The sequence below is a fragment of the Lethenteron reissneri genome, chromosome 27 (assembly GCF_015708825.2).
Source record: "Lethenteron reissneri isolate LAM-NWPU_2019-01 chromosome 27, ASM1570882v1, whole genome shotgun sequence".
Lineage (NCBI taxonomy): Eukaryota > Metazoa > Chordata > Hyperoartia > Petromyzontiformes > Petromyzontidae > Lethenteron > Lethenteron reissneri.
In genome coordinates, this window is record NC_083805.1 from 9,528,186 (window position 1) to 9,554,554 (window position 26,369).

General features: G+C 46.8%; 1 protein-coding gene across 2 annotated transcripts in view; it reads left to right on the top strand.

Moving 5' to 3' along the window:
• The first annotated feature begins 7,612 nt into the window (after positions 1-7,612).
• LOC133348532 (polymerase delta-interacting protein 2-like) overlaps positions 7,613-26,369 on the top strand; it is a 36,016-nt gene continuing 17,259 nt past the window's right edge. For both annotated transcript variants that reach the window (XM_061561400.1, XM_061561401.1), the window contains exons 1-6: positions 7,613-7,832; positions 14,379-14,460; positions 19,304-19,401; positions 20,540-20,639; positions 22,331-22,400; positions 24,661-24,768. In XM_061561400.1, coding sequence (XP_061417384.1) covers positions 7,639-7,832; positions 14,379-14,460; positions 19,304-19,401; positions 20,540-20,639; positions 22,331-22,400; positions 24,661-24,768 — 652 coding nt within the window. In that variant the 5' untranslated portion in view covers positions 7,613-7,638. The remainder of the gene's footprint in view (positions 7,833-14,378; positions 14,461-19,303; positions 19,402-20,539; positions 20,640-22,330; positions 22,401-24,660; positions 24,769-26,369) is intronic.

Below are 26,369 nucleotides of genomic sequence, written 5' to 3' on the forward strand. Positions count from 1 at the left end.
TTTAAAACAATAAAATTCTAGTTTATATTTATATTATTTTATTATTTCCCTTCTACGTGATTTTACCGAAAGAACCAAGAATATAAAATTATTATTGTTTTTAAAACAATAAAATAATTGGTTTATTATTTTATTATTTCCCTTCTACGTGACTTTACCGAAAGAACAAAGAATATAACCTCCAATACCTTCGTAATTGGGGGAATTAAAATATAAACTCCTTTTAAAACAACGGTTTTATTAAGAACTTCGAGAAGTACGTCAATGATGCGGCGCTTGCTCCCACATCAATGCTTACTTGAATTAATTGATTACTTTATAAATTAATCTTCAATGTACAACTTTTGTGACTGAGATACGTGGCGAGGCGATTCGAGAGTTTAGGGACCGCGTAGTTTTTGACCTACACACACAATGATATATAAATAATAAGGCGTCCATACAAAATGTAAATTGCTTTAAATTATCGAATTAATTGAATAATTGATGCCGCTTTTGATACAGGCATGCATTGTCACTTGATCTGAGTACGTGTGCAAATTTTAGAATTGATTGGACAACGGGAAGTGGACGAAATTTTGATGACAAGATTCGACCACGACAAACACAGAGAGGAGTCAAGTTAAGTAAAAATCGATGAATAAAGAAGAGACGCCCACGAGACGAAGCCCACAGAGTGCGGTCGTGGCCATGGATCGACGACGATAAACCACCGTGGCGGTCCGCTACCTTCACACGGAGCGAGGAGCGGAGAGCTACACCGACTGTCACGACCGAAGAAGGGCTCTCTCCTCCTCTCGTTGGTCCACGGACCTCGAAACACATTCCTGCGGAGGGAGCTGGTAGGAACGTTGGGTTGCTCGGTCAATGGCCAGGGTCAACGGCGACGTGGTGTATTCCGCAAATATGCCCGACTGTGAGGGTGGGCACAAGCCGGCGTGAGTAGGTTAAATGTTGAGTTTTATAAGGGCACCACGGGGTGACCAGCCCCTCCCCACCCAGCCCCACCCCCCACCCCCCACCCAGCCCTAGCCCCTCCCCACCCAGCCCCTCCCCTCCCTCCTCTCCCCACCCAGCCCCTCCCCACCCAGCCCCTCCCTACCCTCCCCTCCCCACCCAGCCCCTCCCTACCCTCCCCACCCTCCCCACCCAGCCCCTCCCCACCCAGCCCCTCCCTCCCCTCCCCACCCAGCCCCACCCTCCCCACCCAGCCCCTCCCCACCCTCTCCTCCCCACCCAGCCCCTCCCTGCACGACGGACACAATAATCCCCTGTGGGCAGGTGTAACCAGGAGGTTCCTACCAGTATATTGGTTCATTTAGTTTCTGAACTTATTGCTTGCCCCCCATACCGTACGCGAGACTAGAAAAAAATGCTAAGTTGTGCCTCTGGTGGGTTGCAGGGCTGATGCGAAGTCGTGTTACAGCACTACATCAAAAACAACAGCAGCAGTAGCCGTAGCCACCACCATCATCTTATCTATCCACTGCTGGATGAAGGCCTCCCCAAGTCGTGTCTGTCATCCATTCCAGTTTGTTTAAAATGAGCACCTCAAAATAATCACTGGCATTGTTGTGGAGAATAGAAGCAAAAATTGACGAGCAGCCAATACATCTCCATATCGGTGTCATTACACATACAGGTTTCCCTTCTACAGTACTCCCCAAATGAGTGCTCATGTGGTTTGGGAATTCACACGTACTGTAGTTGTAAATCATGCACATGTACAACCCTTTTCTTCTTTAAAATCCGCTACTGAATAAGAGCTTCCCCAGGCCCTGTGGGTGTTGGTGGGGGATTGTTTGGACCTTTCTTAAAGCTGGCCAGTGCAGCTTGGTGAAAGTACACCAACCATGCCTGGTGCTCGATTTAGACCTGTGATTGCAGTTCAAACTAGATGTGATATCGCACACACGGACAGTGCAGTGCACGCTCTGCAAAGTTCAGACTTTCGACCTTAAACGGTGAAAAGTCAGATTGGATAACTGTTAAAGGGACTGGCATTGGCAGTGGTGCACGAGTACAGATGTAAACAACAAACCACATTCATCGCTATATAAATCGGTTAAAGCTGCCGGCAGTGGTCTTTCAGGGCAGAGACATTGACTGAGTTTGTAGTTGGAGGTCGCACTTTACCAGGAGCATTAAAATACAGTCGTTTTGAATTTGACACATTAACAATGTTGAACCGACTCAAAGGTTCTTTGAGAATTGAGAATGTGAGAGGTTGACCTTGAAAGTTATACTGTATGGGTAAATGTAGATAAGGATGCGCGATAAAGCAAACTTGAGTTGGAATCTGCTCTTAGGCAGAGAACTGCTGTATAAGTAAAACACCAAGACATAGACTGCACAAGTTCTATATGTGATTGACTAGAAGTATAGCTATTGCAAAGTGGAACAGTGATGCAGTGGTCAGTGCACTGCGCTTTTGAACCTGATTAAAACATCAGCAGCGAGTGATAGCTGAACTAGTCATTGGAGTCCCCAGAAACCCCCTATCCACCACACCCTTTGGCCAGTGTGGTGAAGTATAGTCAAACAAATACCCCATGGCTAACATTGTGGGGTTGCCTTCATCCAGCAGTAGATTGAAACATATATTGCAGGTTATTGTTATTAATTTTTAAAGCTATTTCAACCAAGACGGTAAATAAATTGTATTTTTTTTATTACCTTCCTATAAAAGTTAAAGGAGCTGTAAAATATTTTGTAAAGGTTACTTGGGCTGGTAATGGCCATACTTGTGCAATGAACTCTGGAAAGCGAGAAAACAGGACTGTATTTGGTTTGTAGTGGATAAAAGAGTTGCTGAAATTTAGACGTCTATATATATAAAATCGTGAATCTGTCTGTCTGTCTGTGTGTCTGTGTGTCTCCGGACCATACGCACTTTCATTGGACGGCGGTTGCCCCTGGCAACGGCTAGCGACGCCTTCGCCGCTTTCATTGGACCTGGCAACGGCTAGCGACGCCTTCGCCAAGGGCTGCAGTTTCATTGGACGGCGGTTGGCCCTGCCAACCGCTAGCCACGCCTTCGCCACTTTCATAAGCTCCGTAATTAATTAAATAATAGCCATTACACAGTGTTGTTGGCGCGCTAGGGGGGGGGGGAGGAACGCCACCCGTACCCTGCCTCTTCCAAGTCGACAATTTTAGGCGAGGCCGCAGGCTTTGCACGCTACTAGGCCTCGACACCCACCACGCCACTCTGAGGTAAATTCATCAAAGTTTTTCCTACTCTTCACTACACCCCCACCACAATGTGTGCTATTAATATTACTTTTAAACCCAACGCGCCAACAATCGATTACTTTAATGTTCACTGTACAAATACTCATTAAGCTGGGTGAGCGTACTGACAGTCTATTATGTACACTGTAGCCTGCTTATTAAGCTCTGTGAGCGTACTGCCACTCTATCATGTACACTCTAGCCTGCTTATGAAGCTGAGTGGGTGTACTGGCAGTCTATAATGTAGACTGTAGCCTGGTTATTATAATCGATTCTTTAAATGTTCTTTGTACAAATAGTCATTAAGCTGCTTTAGCTTACTGCCCGTCTATTATGTAGACTGCAGCCTGCTTATTCAGCTGCCTGGGTGTACTGCCAGTCTATCATGTACACATTAGCCTGGTTAGGAAGTAAAGTTAGTCAATTTGTAACACATACGCTTTCGCAAACATTATTAATAAACAACGTTATTGCGTTTAGATCGCCTTATTTATTAAGGTGTTGTCACCCTTATCCACCACCCGACACGCCCAATCTGCACAAAATTGTCACGTTCATAAAAGACTAAGACTTGACTGCTTTAGCCCACCGGTGTGTTCAAGCGGAAAACCACAACAATTACCATTTCTCATGAAAAAACTACTGTATAATTATGTTTAAACCCCACGCGCCAATAATGGATTTGTTTAAATGTTCACTCAACAAATACTCATTAAGCTGGCTGAGCGTACTGCCACTCTAGAATGTACAGTGTAGCCTGGTTATATTTCTGGGTGGCTGTACTGACAGTCTATCATGTACACATTAGCCTGCTTCTTAAGTAAAGTGAGTCTTTTTGTAACACGTACGCTTTCGCAACCATTCTTCAAAAATAACTTTATTGCCTTTCGCTCGCCTTAATTATTAATGTGTTGTAACCCTCCACCACCCCACACGGCCAATCAGTCAAAAAGTGTCCCGTTGATAAAACACTCATAAGTCTCTGCTTTGGCCCACCGGTGTGTACAAGCGTAAAACCACAACAATTCCCATTTCAGAGTACGTCCTTTCGCTGATGCTGGATGCAATTACCAGCCAAACGTCGTACTGTTCAGTTGTCTGTCCATCTGTGTACGATCGCTTGCGAGGGATTTGCCGGGAGGCACGTCCCGTGCCCCGCGATGGGAATACGCATGTCACTGTGTATGTGTTTGTGTGTATGTATGTGTATTTGTGTGTATGTGCGTGTCTGCGTGTATGTATGTGTGTGTATGTGTGTGTCTGCAGCAAGCGCGTGTATGTGTACCTATGGACGCGCGCGCGTGTGTTGTGTAGGGGGAACGGTAGTGTAGTGCTTAGCGTGCTGTCTGTGTGTGTGTGTCTGTGTGTGTGCGTGTATGGTGTGTGGGGAGCGGTAGTGTAGTGGTTAGCGTGCTGTCTGTGTGTGTGTCTGTGTGTGTCTGTGCGTGTGTGGTGTGTGAGGAGCGGTGGGTGTAGTGGTTAACGCTACGCTGCGCTACCAACCCGGCGAACCCAGTTCGATTCCCGCTCACGGCCACCACCGGTGACGATTATTTGAACCTCCCCTAGGTCGACTCTGCCTCAAACGAGTAACTGCTGTGGCGTATTAACATCGCCACTGGGGAGACAAAGGCGGCCGGCCGTGGTGGATACAAGTCCCGGGCGAAGCCGGGTAGTACAGCTAGTATTTTATATTTACGGAGTAACCTATATCCTATGGAATAATCACTAAGAGAGATGAATGACTGCTATTTACAACCAGGTAAGAGCCCACTATTACATTATATGATTGGGAGAGATGCCAACGGCCAGAGGAGTTCTTCATGGCTAATAATGAAGAGTCCACTGAGACCAGATTTTTTTTTCAATGAGGACCTGGAGATTCATAGAAACATTAATTCTCGTTTAATTAATTCTGCTTAATGCCTTTAGGTGCTGGGGTTTTATTTTTCCTCCATACTTCACCACTCTGAGCAGCGTACACTGGTGAAGGGGGAGGTCCTAGACTGGTTCAGATGTTCCTCGCAAAATATGTTATTCATGATCGGGAATCAATCTCAGGTAACCGGGTGCAGAGTGCAGTGTGTGAACTGCTGCGTCACCGCACCACCAGAGACTTTTATTTTGGCAACGCAAGTTCTTTTTGTAGATGAAAAGTCAATGTGTGTTGTTTGCTGCTAAGTGGACTTTGAAAACGCATTCGTGCCAACCTCTGCAAGGTTGACAAATTGCACAATGGAATACAAGCACACTCAACTCTCCCAGGAGGTGGCATCCAAAGATATGCACGCCACAAACAAAAGCGAGGCATGAGAGATTGCAACAGGTTGGAGAAGCCTTCATCCAGCAGTGGAGTTATGATGGCTAATGATGATGATGATGGATGAGGACCCTTAGCACCTTTGGCCGTACCAGGTGATTTACTGTACAGTATATGGTTTGAAAAGGCGGTAATATGGTAAATAGGTTTGTTTTCCTGATGACGACCGCTTGTGTTGCGATCGAAACGTCGTAGTTTGTTTTGTTCTTTTCTTTGAACCTATCTACGTGACTTTACCGAAAGACACAAAGAATATGAATTCCCTGTAGTCACGAAAGCTTTGTTGCAATGTGTTTGAGTTATGCAACCAAGGGGTGTGGTCATAGACCGTGGTTACGTCCTTACGACCAAATTTAATTACACAAATGCACGGAACGCAATGTATTAAGTTGCAAAAAAGGCAATAAACCTGTATGTGGGCTTTTGCTGTCGTTCTCTATACCTCCAGCACTGTGTCAAGTTCCAGGGCAATTCATTTTTAAATCCTTTATATTAAGTTCACTTGCTTGCTTGCTTAGGACCGTGCAAATCTTTCGGTCGTTTCTTAACCCACTTCCCGTGATCCAGTCGAGCTGACATTTTTCACACAGACTCGTTGTGCGTGACAATTTATGTTCGTGAAAATTTTTTTTAACAAAATTTTACACTTTTTAGGACAAAAATATTATATTTAATTATCAATTGTTTAATGCTGCCATGCAATCATCTGACCCATAGGTGGCAGCCATCTCAAGCCAGAGGACGAGAGCACTCTAGCCGCCACGCATATAAAGGATATATAGTGAAAAACTTTGTTTTTACGGGTTATACTTGTTATTATTGACGTAGGACGCTCAGCTGAGGGCAGTGGGAGACTACGTTATGGGCTGGAGTGGGAATTTCAGGAACACCCATTATGGAACTGTACTTCTATATCCCCATGCGAATTCTCCACAGCTTCACCAACCTGCACTTAAGTAGCAATGCATATCATATAACCCTCGTGACCCAACTATATGGGGAGACCCTTATCCAGTAGAAGATCTTTCCTTGAGTTCCTGATCCTAAAGCTTACATTAATTACTTGACCACTTATCAGAAACTAGCAGGCTATAATTTTGCGTAAAATGCTCTCTTTCTGCTCTAAAGGGTCATTGCCTGAAACGTTAACCTGTTATATAGTCTGCGAAAGGCGAGAATTGAGAAGGCCTTCATCCAGCAGGCGTGTGATTATGGCTGATGATGAACACATCATTACTAATTAAAAAGGTAGTAAGGTACTGTACATTGATGTTTGCTTGTCCACCACCGCCAAGATACGCGTTTGGAGATTTCCCTGCTAACCCCACAATGGGCTGCTGTTCCTTGAGACCCCTGGTATCACTCGTTTCACGTTGTGAGTTCATGTGACATTTGGTAAGTCAACAGTGGTCGTCCAACAGAGAGAATGCCATTGGAATGTGGATTTCCATCACCGTCTCGGGAACTTTCAAGGGAGAGACAATTTCCCCTAACTCGGATATTAATCTTGATTTGAAGCAGTCGTGACATTAGTATTAACAACAATAATAATAACAACGAAACTAATTACGGTAATAATATTTATTTTGTATAGCGCCTTTCACAAAAAAATATATCCCAAAGCGCCGCACAATCGAATTAAAAATGAAAGCATACTAAAAATACATGAGAAAAAAGTTTTAAATCTTGACTAAAGTTTTGCTCACTGGCTGACCAGCCAGCCGCGCGTGGCAGGTGGAGGGCTGCCCCACCCCCAAACACAAAGCCACGCCCCCACAACAACTTTCGGTCCAAACAGGCAACTGGACCAGGTTTGTTCGTATCTCTGAACGTGCGTAAGTGCGTTCGTAAGTAGAGGAGTCTCTGGACTGACATAGAAGCCCCGCCCACCCACGAGGGAGCCCCGCCCACCCACGAGGGAGCCCCGCCCACCCACGAGGAAGCCCCGCCCACTCACAAGAAGCCCCGCCTACCCACGAGGGAGCCCCGCCCACCCACGAGGGAGCCCCGCCCACCCACAAGAAGCCCCGCCCACCCACGAGAAAGCCCCGCCCCCCCCCCGACCGCGTGACCCGCGCGCGGCGATGGCGGCTGCCGCGGCGCGTTTGTGCTCGGGATACCTCGGAGGTCGCGGCTCTCGGCTGCTCGCTTCTTCGCTCTCCCCGCTCTCCTCCTCGCTCTCACCTCTCTCCCCGCTCGCCTCGGCGTCGGCGCCGCTCCGCTGGCCGGGCCCCCCGAGCGGCGCGGCCCTCCCGCGAGTGCGGCACGCATCGTCCAGGTGAGGCCGAGGCCTGCCGTTTGATTTCCCACCGCGGATAGGCGCGGCCCCCGTCAAGGACGCGGGCGCCGATTGGTCCGTGCGGGGTGGCGTTGCGCAGCGAGGTGGCCAATGGGGTGGCGAGTTGAGCGCACGTGCCGCGTATTCGAAGGGTGAAATGTAAAGCGAGGGTCACCGGGTCGCAATGCTGACACGGCGCGTGCGTCTGGAGTTGTCTTCAGGCTGAGCCATGGAGCCCGCAAGCACAAACACCGCATGTCACAGACACCGCATGTCACAGACACCGCATGTCACAGACACCGCATGTCACAGACACCGCATGTCACAGACACATGTCACAGACACCGCACACACAGACACACCGCATGTCACAGACACCGCATGTCACAGACACATGTCACAGACACCGCATGTCACAGACACCGCATGTCACAGACACCGCACACAGACACACCGCATGTCACAGACATGTCACAGACACCGCATGTCACAGACACCGCATGTCACAGACACTGCATGTCACAGACACCTCATGTCACAGACACATGTCACAGACACCGCACACACAGACACACCGCATGTCACAGACACCGCATGTCACAGAGACACCGCATGTCACAGAGACACCGCATGTCACAGACACATGTCACAGACACCGCATGTCACAGACACCGCATGTCACAGACACCTCATGTCACAGACACCTCATGTCACAGACACATGTCACAGACACCGCACACACAGACACACCGCATGTCACAGAGACACCGCATGTCACAGACACATGTCACAGACACCGCATGTCACAGACACCGCATGTCACAGACACATGTCACAGACACCGCACACACAGACACCGCATGTCACAAACACCGCATGTCACAGACACATGTCACAGACACCGCATACACAGACACCGCATGTCACAGACACATGTACAGACACCGCAAGCACAGACACCGCATGTCACAGACACATGTCACAGACACCGCATGTCACAGACACATGTCACAGACACCGCAAGCACAGACACCGCATGTCACAGACACCGCATGTCACAGATACCGCATGTCACAGACACAAACACCGCATACACAGACACCGCATACACAGACACCGCATACACAGACACCGCATGTCACAGACACATATCACAGACACCGCATGTCACAGATACCGCATGTCACAGACACAGACACTGCATACACAGACACCGCATGTCACAGACACATGTCACAGACACCGCATGTCACAGACACCGCATACACAGACACCACAAGCACAGACACCGCATACACAGACACAGACACCGCATACACAGACACCGCATGTCACAGACACACACCGCATACACAGACACCACAAGCACAGACACCGCATACACAGACACCGCACTCACAGACACCGCAAGCACAGACACCACACGCACAGACACCGCATGTCACAGACACCGCATGTCGCAGACACACCGCATGTCACAGACACCGCATGTCACAGACACACTGCATGTCACAGACACACCGCATGTCACAGACACACCGCATGTCACAGACACACCGCATGCACAGACACACCGCATGTCACAGACACACCGCATGTCACAGACACACCGCATGTCACAGACACACCGCATGTCACAGACACACCGCATGTCACAGACACTGCATGCACAGACACCGCATGTCACAGACACCGCATGTCACAGACACCGCATGTCACAGACACATGTCACAGACACCGCATACACAGACACCGCATGTCACAGACACATGTCACAGACACCGCAAGCACAGACACCGCATGTCACAGACACATGTCACAGACACCGCATGTCACAGATACCGCATGTCACAGACACAGACACCGCATACACAGACACCGCATACACAGACACCGCATGTCACAGACACATGTCACAGACACCGCATGTCACAGATACCGCATGTCACAGACACAGACACCGCATACACAGACACCGCATGTCACAGACACATGTCACAGACACCGCATGTCACAGACACCGCATACACAGACACCACAAGCACAGACACCGCATACACAGACACAGACACCGCATACACAGACACCGCATGTCACAGACACAGACACCGCATACACAGACACCACAAGCACAGACACCGCATACACAGACACCGCACTCACAGACACCGCATGTCACAGACACACTGAAAGCACAGACACTGCACACACAGACACCGCACGCACAGACACCGCAAGCACAGACACCACACGCACAGACACCGCATGTCACAGACACCGCATGTTGCAGACACACCGCATGTCACAGACACACCGCATGTCACAGACACACCGCATGTCACAGACACACCGCATGTCACAGACACCGCAAGCACAGACACACCGCATGTCACAGACACACCGCATGTCACAGACACACCGCATGTCACAGACACTGCATACACAGACACCGCATGTCACAGACACCGTATGTCACAGGCACTGTATGCCACAGACACCGCATGTCACAGACACCACAAGCACAGACACCACAAGCACAGACACCACAAGCACAGACACCACAAGCACAGACACCGCATGTCACAGACACACCGCAAGCACAGACACCGCAAGCACAGACACCGCATGTCACAGACACCGCATGTCACAGACACCGCATGTCACAGACACCGCATGTCACAGACACCGCAAGCACAGACACCGCACGCACAGACACAGACACCGCATGTCACAGACACCGCATGTCACAGACACCGCATGTCACAGACACCGCATGTCACAGACACCACAAGCACAGACACCGCATGTCACAGACACACCGCACACACAGACACACCGTACGCACAGACACCGCAAGCACAGACACCACAAGCACAGACACCGCATGTCACAGACACCGCAAGCACAGACACCGCAAGCACAGACACCGCATGTCACAGACACCACAAGCACAGACATCGCATGTCACAGACACCGCAAGCACAGACACTGCATGTCACAGACACACAGACACCGCACACACAGACACCGCACACACAGACACCGCACACACAGACACCGCACACACAGACACCGCACACACAGACACCGCACACACAGACACCGCACGTCACAGACACCGCATGTCACAGACACACCGCACACACAGACCCTGCATGTCACAGACACACCGCACACACAGACACCGCATGTCACAGACACACCGCACACACAGACACCGCACACACAGACACCGCATGTCACAGACACCGCATGTCACAGACACACCGCACACAGACACCGCACGTCACAGACACCGCATGTCACAGACACACCGCACACACAGACACCGCACACACAGACCCTGCATGTCACAGACACACCGCACACACAGACACCGCACGTCACAGACACCGCATGTCACAGACACACCGCACACACAGACACCGCATGTCACAGACACACCGCACACACAGACACCGCACACACAGACACACCGCACACACAGACACCGCACACACAGACACCGCATGTCACAGACACACCGCACACACAGACACCGCACACACAGACACCGCATGTCACAGAAACACCGCAAGTGATGTGGTACAGGAGGACGTGGAGCTGAGTGGACTTGCCGATGACTGATACCAGCGGTGTCAAGATCGGCCTCAGTGGAGGAGGCTCGTGAAGGACGCTACTGGGCAGTTGGAGGCAGTCGCCCTCCAACAACAACGGAGGGTGGAGGAGCGACGCTCACAACAATGAGCGGAGTGCCGGGCGGCTAAAACGCAGCAAGTTGGCACAGTAGGGGGCACAGGTGGTGCATCGGCTAGTCATCTCAATCATTTCAGTCAGTTGAACCGTGGCACCTGGGTCTGCCCCGTGACCTGCCAGCGGGCATTCGACACTTCACGTGGCCTCAACAAGCACATAGCCTGGCACAAGTGCCGTGGTGACGTCACCTTCACTTCGTGGGGAATGGTGGTTGTTGTGTCTTAAGTTATGGGCATGTCAGAGTCACGGTCACCCCTCGGGTTCTTTCTTGACACAGAGGAACACCACCGGCAGTGGAGAACAGCTATGAATACACTCTCAAACAGATTTCAATGACCGTGAGATATTTGAGAGTGCGACTGTTAGACTGGGACACCGTGACTGTAACACGTAGACAACACGACTGTCAGACAAGCACCATGACTATCGGAGACACCACGATTGTCAGACTTTGACTATCAGACAGAGACACGACTGTCAGACACCACGCTACACCAAAACTGTGTCCCAGACTGCCCTGCATCGGCCTGAAATTTCGTCCTTGAGAAAATTAATTTCAAGCGTGTTCACCTATGGGATGATATTTTTTTGTTTATTTGATTTTCGCCAATGTAATCAACAGGTTAATCAGTTTATCCTCAATTGTTAACATTTACATATTTTTTTTATGTATCCACATTTTTCGGCAACATAGGAGATCATAAAATAAAGAGGTATTAAAATGGTAATTTATTAAACATGTAACAATGCAGCATTTTAAGATGTAGATTTTCTGCTGCTTGTGACTATTGAATCGACAGTACTGTATATAAGAAATGTTCCATTCTGGTTAGTGTGTGCGTTCGATTGCTCCGGTATTGCGGCCACAAGACAACGTGCAGCTTAACATCGCATGCGCCTCGTTGCTGTGTGTGATTTTAGCTATATACGGTTAGTGTTATTTAGTGTGTTATGGTTCAACAAAAAGGGAAGCATTGTCAAACTCATAAATAAGAAATATTGTACATTTTCACGGAATACAATAATACATACTGTAGTAAATAAAACATAGCATAACATAGAGTAACATGAAAATAAAAAATGTACATTGAGTTCTGATGCTGGCTTGCTTGTCGGAAGCGGCATTTTTAGGAGGATATTGGGACTCGTTACATTTCGCCGAACAAATTAGTTACGTGTTTTGGTTCCTAAGTACGACCGAACGTTGACAAGTTTGATGGTTAAAAATAATACCATCTTCTGGCGGTGTGTTCACAAGGACACGCGTTCGTATCTCAAGGACTGTCTGTACTGGATATGCTTCCATGGTCTTGCTTCCTGCCTTCACCAACTTGCACTGACTAGCAAGGCGCAGTGTGGTAAAATAACTCCTACGACCTGTACAAACACAAAACATTATTACCAGTCGCCAATAACTGCATGAAAATTCCATCACATATTTGGCTTTTCACATAAGTTAGCTAATTTATAGAACATACTGTAAATTTAAAATATCGGCTTAACAGCAAACATATCTCTAGCAGTAGGAAAATATATCCCTGCCTAGGATGTGAGTTTTTAAAAGGTCAGTTGAAGGGATGTCAGAAGTAGTTCTCTGATATTCCTTTTTCGGAGGCTGTCTTCCAACATGCACTCATTTAAATTAAAACAAAGGTTTGACGAACACTAAATTTACATGGCATAAATAAAGGTACATAATGTCTTTTATTGGACAATACTGTAATGTTTTTGGTGTCCTATTTTTTCAAATTGACTTTGAAACGTTTTTGGATGTGATATAATTTATAATTTTGTTGATTTTGTCATTTTATTAATATTTTCCTAATGTGCTGAGCCAGAAGATAATGTTACTGATTGGGTTAAGCGGGTTTTTTGGACGACTGGGGGGTTGACATTACCTTGTGGTCGCGCGGTCGCCGCTTGTTGAAGAGGTTCGTGGTTCGAATCCAGCGGGCCACCATGATCAATACTTCGGGTGCGTTTATAAAAGCACTTGTCGTCAACTCCAAAGTGGCCATTCAAGATCCAGCAATGTAATTCGCAAGGGTCGCCCATTGTGCCAGCATCATGGTCCCAATTTGCTGAAAATTAATTACAAACTGCTCTATTGAGATCACACATGCCAATCATCACCCCCTACTGGGAGTCTCATGCATGATTGCAGGCCAAGGGCTGTGTCATCCTTATGGCCACATGGAGAGCTGCCACTAAAGAAACCCTTTCAAATGATTGCAATGAGATGTGATGCAAAGCGCTCTTTGATGTAGGGCGCTACATCAAAAACAAATCATTATCCCTTTGCGATACTATAAGCACACGTAGAGCCATTTAGTCGGTCCGCTACTGGAAGAGGGGCCTCTCCATGACGTGTAGTTGTGGGAATTATTTGACCGTATTGCACCGTTCTGGTCAATTTGGGTTGTTGAAGTTGGGGAGTGTAGACATGAACATAGAGTACAGTACATAGAGCAGTGGATTTTTCTGCACTGTCCTCTGTTTCCCACCACATTGCTCCATAGCCGAGAAAAGCCTGCTGTGCTTGGTGATTGCCCATCTAAGATAATGCGATTGGGCACATTTTATGTTCTTTGGTTATAGGCATGATACTTTATATCATATGGGCAACATATTTATCTTGATGAATTTAAATCTGCAGGATTGAATAATGACCATTGTACTCCATTTATCCTCTCATTACTACAAAGATATATGGCAAAAAAAAGGTTTGATAACCTATCTTGTATTTTGTATGGTTTGAGAGACAATAAGTATCATTCTTTCCTTTTACAGAAACAGGCCAGAGGGAAAGGTGCTGGAGCCAGTGGGGGTGTTTGAAACACCAAAGCTGCAAGGAAGATATGAGACGGGACAGGTGAGAACATCAGTATACTTTTAAAGGGGTCCTGGTATGTGGAACAGAGTTGAAAGGCGGCCACATGCTGATCATTGCACAGGGCTTTGTTTGCATTAGATCTGTGCCTTTTTAAATCCTTTATATTAAGTTCACTTGCTTGCTTGCGCGCTTACGACCGTGCAAATCTTTCAGTCGTTTTTTAACCTACTTCCCGTGATCCAATCGAGCTGACATTTTCCACACAGACTCGTTGTGCGTGACAATTTATTTTCGTGAAAAAACTTTTCCATAACTTTACACTTTTTATGAAAAAAAAAATTATATTTAATTACCAATTGCTTAATGGTGGCAGGCAATCATCTGACCCATCGGTGGCAGCCATCTCAAGCCAGAGGACGAGAGGACTCTAGCCGCCACGCATATAAAGGATTTAGAGTGAAAAACTTAGTTTTACGGGTTAATTTTTTACTTGTGTAACCTCCATTGCTCATGTACATGTGTGTGTGCACATACATAGCCCTTTTGTAAAGTTGCTACTGGATGAGATTCTCCCTGTGCCGTGTGAGTCGTGGGTTTAATTTGTTACTATACTTCAACACTCTAATGCAGAATGGTGAAGGCAGGAGAGCATATACATGGTGTAACCTCCGCTTAGCACGGTTGGCTCTGTACGGTGCGATCGAAGTTCAACATACATTCATAAAAGTACATTACAAAAACAGACTTTGCTGCCCTGCACATTCCAGCTCACAACGAGGACTCCTAGCAGCCATAAGACCCACTCATGGCAGTAACCCATCCACGCACTTTGCAGGCTCGCTCAAGTTTAGCTTCTGTGATCACGTGAGATTGGGGCATTCTGGGTGATTTGGTCAAAGAAGCCCCATTACTTAAGTGCTTAGCTGCAAGGAGATAACCGCATAACGGAATATCACTGATGCAGCCAATATTGTCCGTTGGATGCGGGGCATTTCAACACACTTTATTTGCCACTTGTTAAGGCTATGCATATGGCCAAAAGTACAATGTATATATTTTCTCAATAAAACAAATCTTACAGTCCATTTAATACATGACAAAAGTTGAATATTTCTCATGGGTACATGTTTTCAGTTGGTTAATGCTCGGCGTGTAACAGTGCGTAATTTTTATTGATTAATATTGATTGTTAACCCCCATGGTCATGCATGCAATATCATGCATAATACATTATGTTTTTCAATGCCTACATTTATGTGATGAGCTCACGTGGCCTTACCAGCCATTGTTAGTACGAAGCTTGTTTACCCAGGAAAGCCTCACTGGAGTGCCATGACCGTTTTTCAGGAAAGTCCTGTCACGTTTTACAGAGTACACAGCAATGGTTGCCACGTTTAATCCCTGTTGAATAATAATAATTGTTAGCGATCATTACACGCACCACAGCGTAACAAAAAAACATTCATACTTGTGTTGTGCAGAACGACCGAATTCACTGTAAGGGCTGATGCCGTTTATTAACACTGTTCACACGACACTGTAACTCACACCAGAGGTAGGTGCTCTCTGTTCTTGGTCCTTACCCTGGACCCCCAAACTCTATATTATCCTACCCTCGGCTATCCCTTGGGGCTCTCTCGCTCGTCTGCACGGGACGGGGGTTCATCCAACACCGCCCGGCGACGAGGAGAGAGAAACCCTCTCTCTCAGCCGGTTCTTACTCAATACTCGTTAGCCCTGCTCTCGGCTATCCCCTTCGCTCTCCCACAGTGTACGGTGTTTTTTTTTCTGCAATATTTAGCTGTCTTTTCTTGGATTTTCTGTTTGCACTCTGTCACATAGTCACTTAAAGATGTTTTTTTGTTCATGTTTTAGTTTTTTGTTTGTTGCGGTTGCACCCAATTCAAGAGCCGAATGGCTCACAGGGCTATACCTAATCAATGAACTTGAACTCGTCTGCACGGGACGAGGGTTCATCCAACACCGCCCGGCGACGAGGAGGGAGAGACCTCTTCCAGCCGATCCTTGCCCCATCTCCCCACAACTACCACGCCTTCGTCACGGGAGTCACCCTTAAGTACCCCCCTTGGCAGCTCCTCCCCCTAGCTCGCACCCGCCTTTGTTCCCGAAGGTGTACCCCCTTACCGCACCCGTGACTTGACGTCATCCTCGGCTGTCAACTCGCTCGCACCTCCCTCTGTTCGCTCCCTCATGGTTGCTCACACTACTCCTCTACACTTGCAACAAATCATGATCCTGAATCATGATACTTCATGGAATTTTCACGGGGATTTTCACGGGGAGTTTTTCCAAAACCACCACAAGCACTTTTCACCTGAACATTCATGCAGCAGATAACACTCTTACAGTATCCTGGAGTCTATAAATTGAGTTGCATTTGTGGTGATTGCTACATTGGAGAAACGAAACGTCATGTTTCTGATCGTGTCCGCGAGCACAAGTCAGATCTGAAACACGGCAGAACTGATTCTTCGGCCGTTGCCGATCATTGCTACAACTCGGCGGGCTCTCATGAAATTGTCTTTTCCGAGACCAAGGTTCTCTGCAAACCTCCTGGCTACCATCAAAGGTTTGTACACGAGGCCATACAAATATACAAACACAGACATAATTTCAACCGTGATGATGGGTACAAACTTAGTAATCATTGGAAAGATGTTATCAACCACGCAAAAAAGACTTAATTACACATTTTTGGACCATCTTATCTGACAGGCACTATTTTACTTTACTTTACCGAGTGTTAACATCCCCAGTGTTTAACAGTACTCTCTTCATTGTTCAGCCAGCACTGGTATAAACATGGGCATTTTCGTTCTTTTCTATCATGTGTATCAACAGGTGCTTGTACACACACATGTCCACGTACACTTACACCCCAAACTCTCTTTTGGCCTCCCCTCCCCCTCTCTGTCCAATGCGTTGGCGTGTGCAGCAGTAGTTGCTTGCGCACAACCACACTCTCTTGCACCACGTCGTGCATTCTTTTGGCCCCGCCCCCCCCGCCCCCTCCCGATGCGTTCTACTTGGCACTTCGTACCGTCTTTGAGCCCCGCCCCCCTCCCTCCCGATACGTTCCATTCATTGGCTACCACATTCTGATGAGCTCCCCCCCCCCTCTCCTCCCCCCTCAACTTGCTTTTAAGGGATTACATCTTGAATCATTGCCTCACTTGATGCCGCAAATCTGGCTGTGACGGTTCCACCTGATGACGGAGACTTGTGTTGCCTCCGAAACGTCGTGATTTTTATTTTTATTTTATTTTACTTTTATTAATTTTAATGTTTTACCTACGTGACTTTACCGAAAACACCTAAGAATATGAATCCTTGCAGTCACGAAAGCTTCAAATCTAGAATTAATACTCTTGGTGTGTCCTTCTGTGGTGGCACAGTGCACTTTGACCCAACACCCAATATATATAGGGGCTGTCATGGAAAGAAGCCGGACCTTTGAGCCCCACACAAACAGATCTATGAAAAGACAAAACTAAGAATCGCCCTGCTCCAGAAACTTGCAGGAACAACCTGGGGTGCCTCGGGCGATGTGCTGCAAACCAACACCCTCTCATTTTGCTTCAGCCTGATCCAGGAGCTCAGACAGAAGACGGCTAGATGCACAATTAAATCATGCAATGCGCATCATAACCGGGACACTGAAGCCCCTGGCTTTCTGTTGGGGTAAACATTCTGCCACCAAATATGCTCAGAGACATGCAAACTGAAAGGGTGTTTACCTACCCATCAAACAACACCTCAACAATGTACCTCACCGTCCACTGAAGTCCACCAATTCTCCTCCTGGGATCACACTGTTGCCATCCTAGAATATTACCCAGATCTGGAAGAATGCTGGCGAACAGTGGAACAACGCGGACGTCCACAATAAATAACTCATTTGGGACTAGATTTTAAGCTTTCGTGACTGCAAGGATTCATATTCTTAGGTTTTTTCGGTAAAGTCACGTAGGTAAAAAAAATATATTTTTATTTTACTTTTATAAATTTTAATTTTTTACCTACGTGACTTTACCGAAAAAACCTAAGAATATAACTCATTTGGGACCCAAAACATCGCACATTCCCTGACTTTGACATTCATTGAACACACTGGTGGAACCATCAACCATATCAGCACATTAACACGCCCTTGGGCGCATCTCCTTTTGATTGGAAATTTAAAGACAAGGCACAGTTGTGATTGTGACCATGCAACACAAGCTATGGATCAGAGCAAAAAACCACTGTTGTCTGCTCCTCAAACGGAGGAGAACTAACTAAAGTTTACAAACTCTGTCGCTATGCCCTCTCGTGGCTTAACTTTGGCATTTAGCTCCTGAACATGATTCTGACAAGGAAGGATAGAATGTGCATAAGTATCCACATGTGCATGTTATGCATTTTCAGAAAACATTTTGGGTGGTGAATGGCGTTTTCTCAACTCGACGAGTTTGGTTTTAGGTTGTATCGGTTTTTACGCTGAACTTTTTCCAGCTTTACTGGTAACTAGTTTGATGAATTCATTTCCATTACTCTAACGTGGTAGTGTTGTGCACTGTACTTCACAGGCGTTCATCTGTTGCCACATCTTACCTCCCCAGGAAACTGGAAAAACAGGACTGGTTCACGTCTGTCAGTGATCTTCAGATTTTTGTCACATCACAGTTTCAGAAAGTATGACAAATATTCCATACCTTTCCACGTGCAAAACTCGCAAAGCTCATTGGCAGTGCTTGTTAGTTGATATACACGATAAGATAATCATTAGGCGTCATAGGGCTTGGAGTTGAAAAGCATCGCTAATGTTGCTTACATCTTAACGACTCATTTCCATGGGTTTCCCTATTCGTCTGTCGCTCAGCTGTTCCTTCACCGCGTGTTTGGATATCGCGGCGTCATCCTGTTCCCGTGGTTGGCTCGTCTCTACGATCGTGATGTCCCTTCCAGCATGGGCATCAGGTGAGGAATCGCACACGGTGAGATGCTAAAGTCACAAAGGTTGCAGGGACAAAGATGAACGAGTGACTCAGAAGTGAGATTCTCGATTTCGATCCAAGCAGTTGCCTGAGATTAAACTGGGTACCCAAGTGGAGGGAATGGATGGTCTCAGCCTCTTAACCTCGAACTTAAAAAAATAAGTCACAGTAAAGTTGGATTTTATTTAATTGGGGCTAAATTCTGACTGAAAATTTTTTGATTACAGTTTTACTGGTATTCGATGGACATTGTTCTAATTAGCTTAGTGGGTGTGGAAATTGCTGCTCCCTGCTGTGTGGAACAGAGGTTATTTCAAAGGATCTCGGATACAGTTGTGTGATGGACACTTTTGTGGGCCATTCTCGAGCATGAAGATATGCATTCTCTGTGAGAGATCTGCATGGATACTATTTCATGATGAGGCTGATAACACAATTAGGACAACATTGGGGATAAGATTAAAACTGTTTTTTTTAAAGAAGTTTCAAGGACAGGAGGCGAGAGGTGATATGAAATTTCCGCAACACTCGGGCAAGGAAATTGTGGAACGCTTTGGTTATATGAGCTCAAGAGCAGCTCAACGAATGCCAGTAGATGGCACCCAAGGGGCAGCCTATTCAGTGGTGGATAGACTACAATTATGTTGTGTATAACAAACCGATACCAGCCTATCCTATGAATGGCACAACTCCAACAATTAAAGGAGTGGGAAGACAGTTTAGACATTTCTAAATCCTTGCCAGATTTGGCAAGGTAACGGATTTCGTTTTTTATTACCTAAATCAAAAGATTATCGATTGTACATATAGGCCGTCATTATTACCACGAGTTCCTGCTTCGTTCTGCTCATAATGAGCTCTGAGTCAACCGAGCATCATCAAAAAGACTCAAGATAATGCTGTGACTGTCAGACTAGCTCACGGACGGACAAAAAACTACATTTCCTACATGTAGATTTTAAAATTGCAGCGGTACCTATTCTGTTCTTTCCCTTCGTACCTAACAAATGTTCATCCAGTAAAATAGTTGTCACGCCTTCTGTACGATTTGTTTAATCATGCATTAATTCTCCGACCCTCTGAGTTGCTAGACTGACCTGCGTATGTTCGCTCTGTTACAGTAAGAAGGAGGAGGTCGACACTCCTAGCGCAAAGGTGGTGTCAGGAAAAACCCAGACGTACTACCAGGTCCTCATCGACTCCAGAGACTGCCCCCACATTGTGAGTTCACGCGCTACGTACAAACTTCCCCATTGTAGAACTGCCTTATTGTTTGTTTTTCTGTCTCTTGTGCTTATTTGTTCGATGGCATAGAAATATAGTTTTTCATAAATCATACAAAAAAAAATACTTACACGCGCAATTTTACGCATGTGTCGTGAGCGTAATAATTGATTTTAATCAATGAATCTATTAAAAATTAATGACTCCTTAGACATTTTTCACTTTGTTCAGTTCTCTCTGGCATCTCCAAGCCAGTCAGCTGTTTTGTAGTTTTTTTGCTCTATCGTTGAGTGTCCATCTGTGTAAATTATTGAAGTCCTTTGCCAAGTTGCTGCATTTAGACGCATTGTCCCTCCACGCTAATGGGCCGCCACGAGAGAGACAACTCTCCCGTTCCCTTCTGTCTCATGTTCGTGCGTGTTTTCGCCACGGTGTTCCTGGAAACAGCGTGAGCTCACATGACACCGAGTTCTTTACAGTTGTTTCCTTTAAAACATAAGTAAGGTCAAGTAAAGTGCTTAACGCAGCTTGGGTGGCTGGCTGGCCGGCCTCTGTGTTTTTTTTTTACAAGTTGGAGCATTTCTCTCTGGGTTCACGGTTTGCCTCTTTGAGGCCACTTTCCACCCATTGATAATGTTCTGATGGGACATTGACTCGTAAATACGCTCCATGAGACATTAAACTTTGCTTGACACTCACTGATTTGGCAATAGTAAGTAGAAGAAATAACTGAACTCATGTATGATCATGTGTGAATCCATTACTGGATGAGCGGGAGTGTAGCGGTTAGCGCGCTGTGCTATGAACCTGGCGACCCGGGTTCGATTCCCGCTCATGGCCAAAACATCACCACTGGGGAGACAAAGGTGGTCGGGCGTGGTGCTGGCCACCCACCCCCTCGTGTACCGTTCCGGCCTTCATAGGTGCTCGCTAACAGCACTTACCCCTACAGTCTGTTAAGGCTATATGGGGGATCTTTGTCTTTTGTCTTTGGATGAATTGTTTAATCACATCGTGTCGGTTATGGGGGTCGTTTTTACTGTACTTCACCACTCTGGTCAATATGGGTGGGTGAAGGGGAACCCAGGGACCAGTTCAGCTATTGCTTGCCAGATGTTAGCCATGGCTGGGACTTGAACTTGGATAGCTGGGTTCATAATGCAGTGCGCTGATCACCGATAGGTTATTTACAGTTTACCAAACTGATATTTTTTCTGTTGTACAGCCACTGCTGATGTCATGTGCTGTAGTTACTTGTTTTCACAGTAACCTCCCAATTATATCATTTGGAGCAGTACAACACATTCTTGTTAGATGTTAGAATACGGCCCACAAGTGGATACCAGAGAGCTACCTCAGTGATCTCTGATCCACACAGTCCAGGGCAGCACTTCAGAAGACAGTGAAATTGAAATGAAATGTTAATCTTCAGAGCTAGAAAATAGCTAACTTAAATGCAGAAACAAATTTCATATGGTGGCTTTTTTGTACAGTCATTGGTGACTGACACCATCAGCTCACTATACTTGAGTCACGAGCGGCCACCTGGATTAGAGCGTATGATCTCAGTGGTGCCATCGCAGTGCTCTGTGACCTCCAAGCCACACAGACACTTCTGTCGCTGGGGATGTGTATGTGTAAGCATCTGATGGTTCTGTACGCTCACGGCTGCATTTATCTCCCGGCAGAGAGCACAGACCGAAGCGGTGACATTTCTGGGAAGCCACGACGACAGCAGGGTGCTCTACGCAATCCCCGGTAAACACAAAAGTCTTTGAAAAATTAATCGCCCATCACGGCAGTTAGTGCTCGAAGTGTCGTGTTGAGTTGAGCTTGCTTCTTGACACCGGCGGCACTCAAGAAGAGCGGTTTTTCAGCCGCGTGAACATTACATTATTTAGGTCAGGTACGTTCATAGGAGAGACTTTGTCTAATTAAAGGGCACCACCGCTTCCAGCCGCTTGGTTGAGCTCAACTTTAACCAGGACACCCGGTGATGAGTCAGTCGTCTGTTCTGTTTTTAGCCCGTGCCTACATTACACATGCAGCCCCGTAGCATTCCATTATTTCCGTGCTTCCCATTCAGATGTCATTCATACGAATCGTATGATGTACCGGTGGCATAGCTTGCAAGGAATGAAATGGGGCGGGGGTCCCCTGTCGGCCTTCCCGCTCTTTGTAGTCTCGCTCCTGAGCCTCTTCGGCCTGAGGGCACCGGTGCAGTTTAACTGCCTGCACACTCAATAGCCAAGCCACCGCGATGTACGTTGCACGCCGTTGTACCGTTGTTGATTGGGAGGACATGGAGAGCGGACGGGCACAGGTATGAGGACTGGAGCTCAAGATCCACCGTCAGGAATACTGCATGCAAGTTCATAGTTTTGTTTTGGTTTTTGTTACTCACAATTTCAAAGCCTACGGCCTGAAGCGGCCAGCAATAGAGAGCACTTATGACACTAAACTAACAATGAATAATAAGCAATTCACAGAGAATGCGCCTGCCATGTCTTAGAGGCTTAGCACCTTGGACAGTGCTTGGATAGGGCCCCAATACATCGTCTGATGGGCTATGTTGTAGGCAGCAGATGGCTGTGCAGCATTGCTGTATTGCACTGCTGTGCTCCCATCAAATAACTCCCATGACTCATACGGCATGAGGTGGCCGTCATTCAGCAGTGGATTAACAAAATAATTGTTTATGCACAGAAGTACAGGTTGCAGAAACTATTGTGAACCATACGTCTGAAAATGTACATGTACAAAAGACTAATCAGAGGTGAAGAAGCACTCTCAGAAGGCATTGCGTTTTGATGGGAAGTGGAAAAAATGCTTAAAATGTTTTCATGCGGATGAACAGATATATGAAGGAGATGTATGGTAATTTATAGGGGTCAAGAAGGCTGTGACGTGAAGAAGAATACCAAACGTCTTCGACGCCCCTTTAACCACGTTAGTGTAATAATGGTTCCTCGAAAAGTGCATTTAATTGCTTGGTGGTGCGGTGATGGTGGTTGTTGTTGTTGTTGGTGTGGTGGTGGTGGTTGTTGTTGCGGTGGTGGTGGTTGTTGTTGTTGGTGCGGTGATAGTGGTTGTTGTTGGTGCGGCGGTGGTGGTTGTTGTTGGTGCGGTGGTGGTGGTTGTTGGTGCGGCGGTGGTGGTGGTTGTTGTTGGTGCGGTGGTGGTGGTTGTTGTTGTTGGTGCGGTGATGGTGGTTGTTGTTGTTGGTGCGGCGGTGGTGGTGGTTGTTGTTGCGGTGGTGGTGGTTGTTGTTGTTGGTGCGGTGATGGTGGTTGTTGGTGCGGTGGTGGTGGTTGTTGTTGTTGGTGCAGTGGTGGTGGTGGTGGTTGTTGTTGTTGTTGTTGGTGCGGTGATGGTGGTTGTTGTTGTTGGTGCGGTGGTGGTGGTTGTTGTTGTTGGTGCGGTGGTGGTGGTTGTTGTTGTTGGTGCGGTGGTGGTGGTTGTTGTTGTTGGTGCGGTGGTGGTGGTTGTTGTTGTTGGTGCGGTGGTGGTGGTGGTGGTTGTTGTTGGTGCGGTGATGGTGGTTGTTGTTGTTGGTGCGGTGATGGTGGTTGTTGTTGTTGGTGCGGTGGTGGTGGTTGTTGTTGTTGTTGGTGCGGTGATGGTGGTTGTTGGTGCGGTGATGGTGGTTGTTGGTGCGGTGATGGTGGTGGTTGTTGTTGTTGGTGCGGTGATGGTGGTGGTGGTTGTTGTTGTTGGTGCGGTGGTGGTGGTTGTTGTTGTTGGTGCGGTGATGGTGGTTGTTGTTGTTGTTGGTGCGGTGATGGTGGTTGTTGTTGTTGTTGGTGCGGTGATGGTGGTTGTTGTTGTTGGTGCGGTGGTGGTGGTGGTTGTTGTTGTTGGTGCGGTGGTGGTGGTGGTTGTTGTTGTTGGTGCGGTGATGGTGGTGGTTGTTGTTGTTGGTGCAGTGGTGGTGGTTGTTGTTGTTGGTCCTCACGGTCAGTATTGTGCACGTGCGTGTGATTGTAAATCGACGGGGCGGTGTGCCGGTGTGTGGCAGGGCTGGACTATGTAGGCCACGAGGACGTGCTGCCCTACTTGTCTTCCAGCCCGACCCCCCTCCAGCACGAGCTCTTCCACAAGTTCCTGCAGCATCAGCCCGGGCACAGTGAGTCTCACGTACCCCAGCCAGCCCTTTTTTTAAATCCTTTATATTAGGTTCACTTGCTTGCGCGCTTACGACCGTGCACATCTTTCGGTCGTTTTTTAACCCACTTCCCATGATCCAATCGAGCTGACATTTTGCACACAGACTCGTTGTGCGTGACAACACATTTTCGTGAAAGATTTTTTCCAAAATTTTACACTTTTAAGGAATTTTTAAAAAATATTTAATTACCAATTGCTTATTGGTGGCAGGCAATCATCTGACCCATAGGTGGCAGCCATCTCAAGCCAGAGGACGAGAGGACTCTAGCCGCCACGCATATAAAGGATTTATAGTGAAAAACTTAGTTTTTACGGGTTAATTTTTTCTTGTTGTCAATCCAGAGGTCGCCGGTTTGCTCTCCCGGCTCGGTAGTTGAAACAACGGAAGCAAGTTTCTTAAATGCCCCCCCACCCCGCACCCCTCCGTCTCTGTCCGCTCAGCAGCATGAATGAATACATTGCAGTTACTCAATCGGAAAGTCACATGTGCTGGGGTAGAGTTGTCGTACTCAAAACTCTTCCGAAACGTCTGGCCAGCGTGGAAGAGTAGGCCAAATACCCTCGACAGGCTCTCTCTAGATCTGCCTTGGAGTGGAGGCGCTTAAGCCGGCAGTGGCGGAAGCAACAAATTGCAGGGCTGTGCCTTTACCGTGTTTTTTTTTTACTCGCAACCTCGTTCTATTATTTGCTGCGCCTCACACCTGCGTTGCGAACACAGTGTCCACTTCACCCCAAACATGTTGACTAGCTAACCGTTTGATAATTGGTTTTTTACCCTTCTATCTGGCAACAAAACTGACACCTTTTTACAAGGAGTCATGTTTGCATAGACCGCAATACCTGCAGTCATAATACAAACAAAAGACATAACTCTGATATTGTGCACTGTCCTTGAAGTTGATTGGGCCACACCCGAGACAGCTTTCCTTATCAACTTCAAGGACAGTGCACATTATCAGAGTTGTCTTTTGTTTGCATTATGACTGCAGGTATTGCGGTCTATGCAAACATGACTCCTTGTAAAAAGGTGTCAGTTTTGTTGCCAGATAGAAGGGTAAAAAACCAATTATCATATTTTTACTAGCAAATGAGGTTCACATAGTGTAGTTAACCGTTTACTTTAAGTGACAATAAAAGACACAGATATTACATTTTACATCTTCTCCCCTATTTTACTATGAATATGTATTTTTTATACTTAATTACATTTTTCGATTTAAAGCTTTCGTGACTGCAGGGATTCATCTTCTTGGTTTTTTCGGTAAAGTCACGTAGAAGGGAAGTAATAAAATAATAAAAATAAAACATAATAAAATAATAATAATTATTATTTTATTACTTCCCTTCTACGTGACTTTACCGAAAAAACCAAGAATATAATTACATTTTCTTTGCATTTTCCATGTTTGTGTTTTATCCGGGCCATCTCTCCCCCCCCTGCCCCATTACGCCAGATTATCAAGAGCTGGCTGTAGCAGCAGTATTTTTAATTACAGTTTACAGTATTTCATCACTGCATCCTAAGACACTGTACAGAAACAGTGGGCACATGTATTTTGT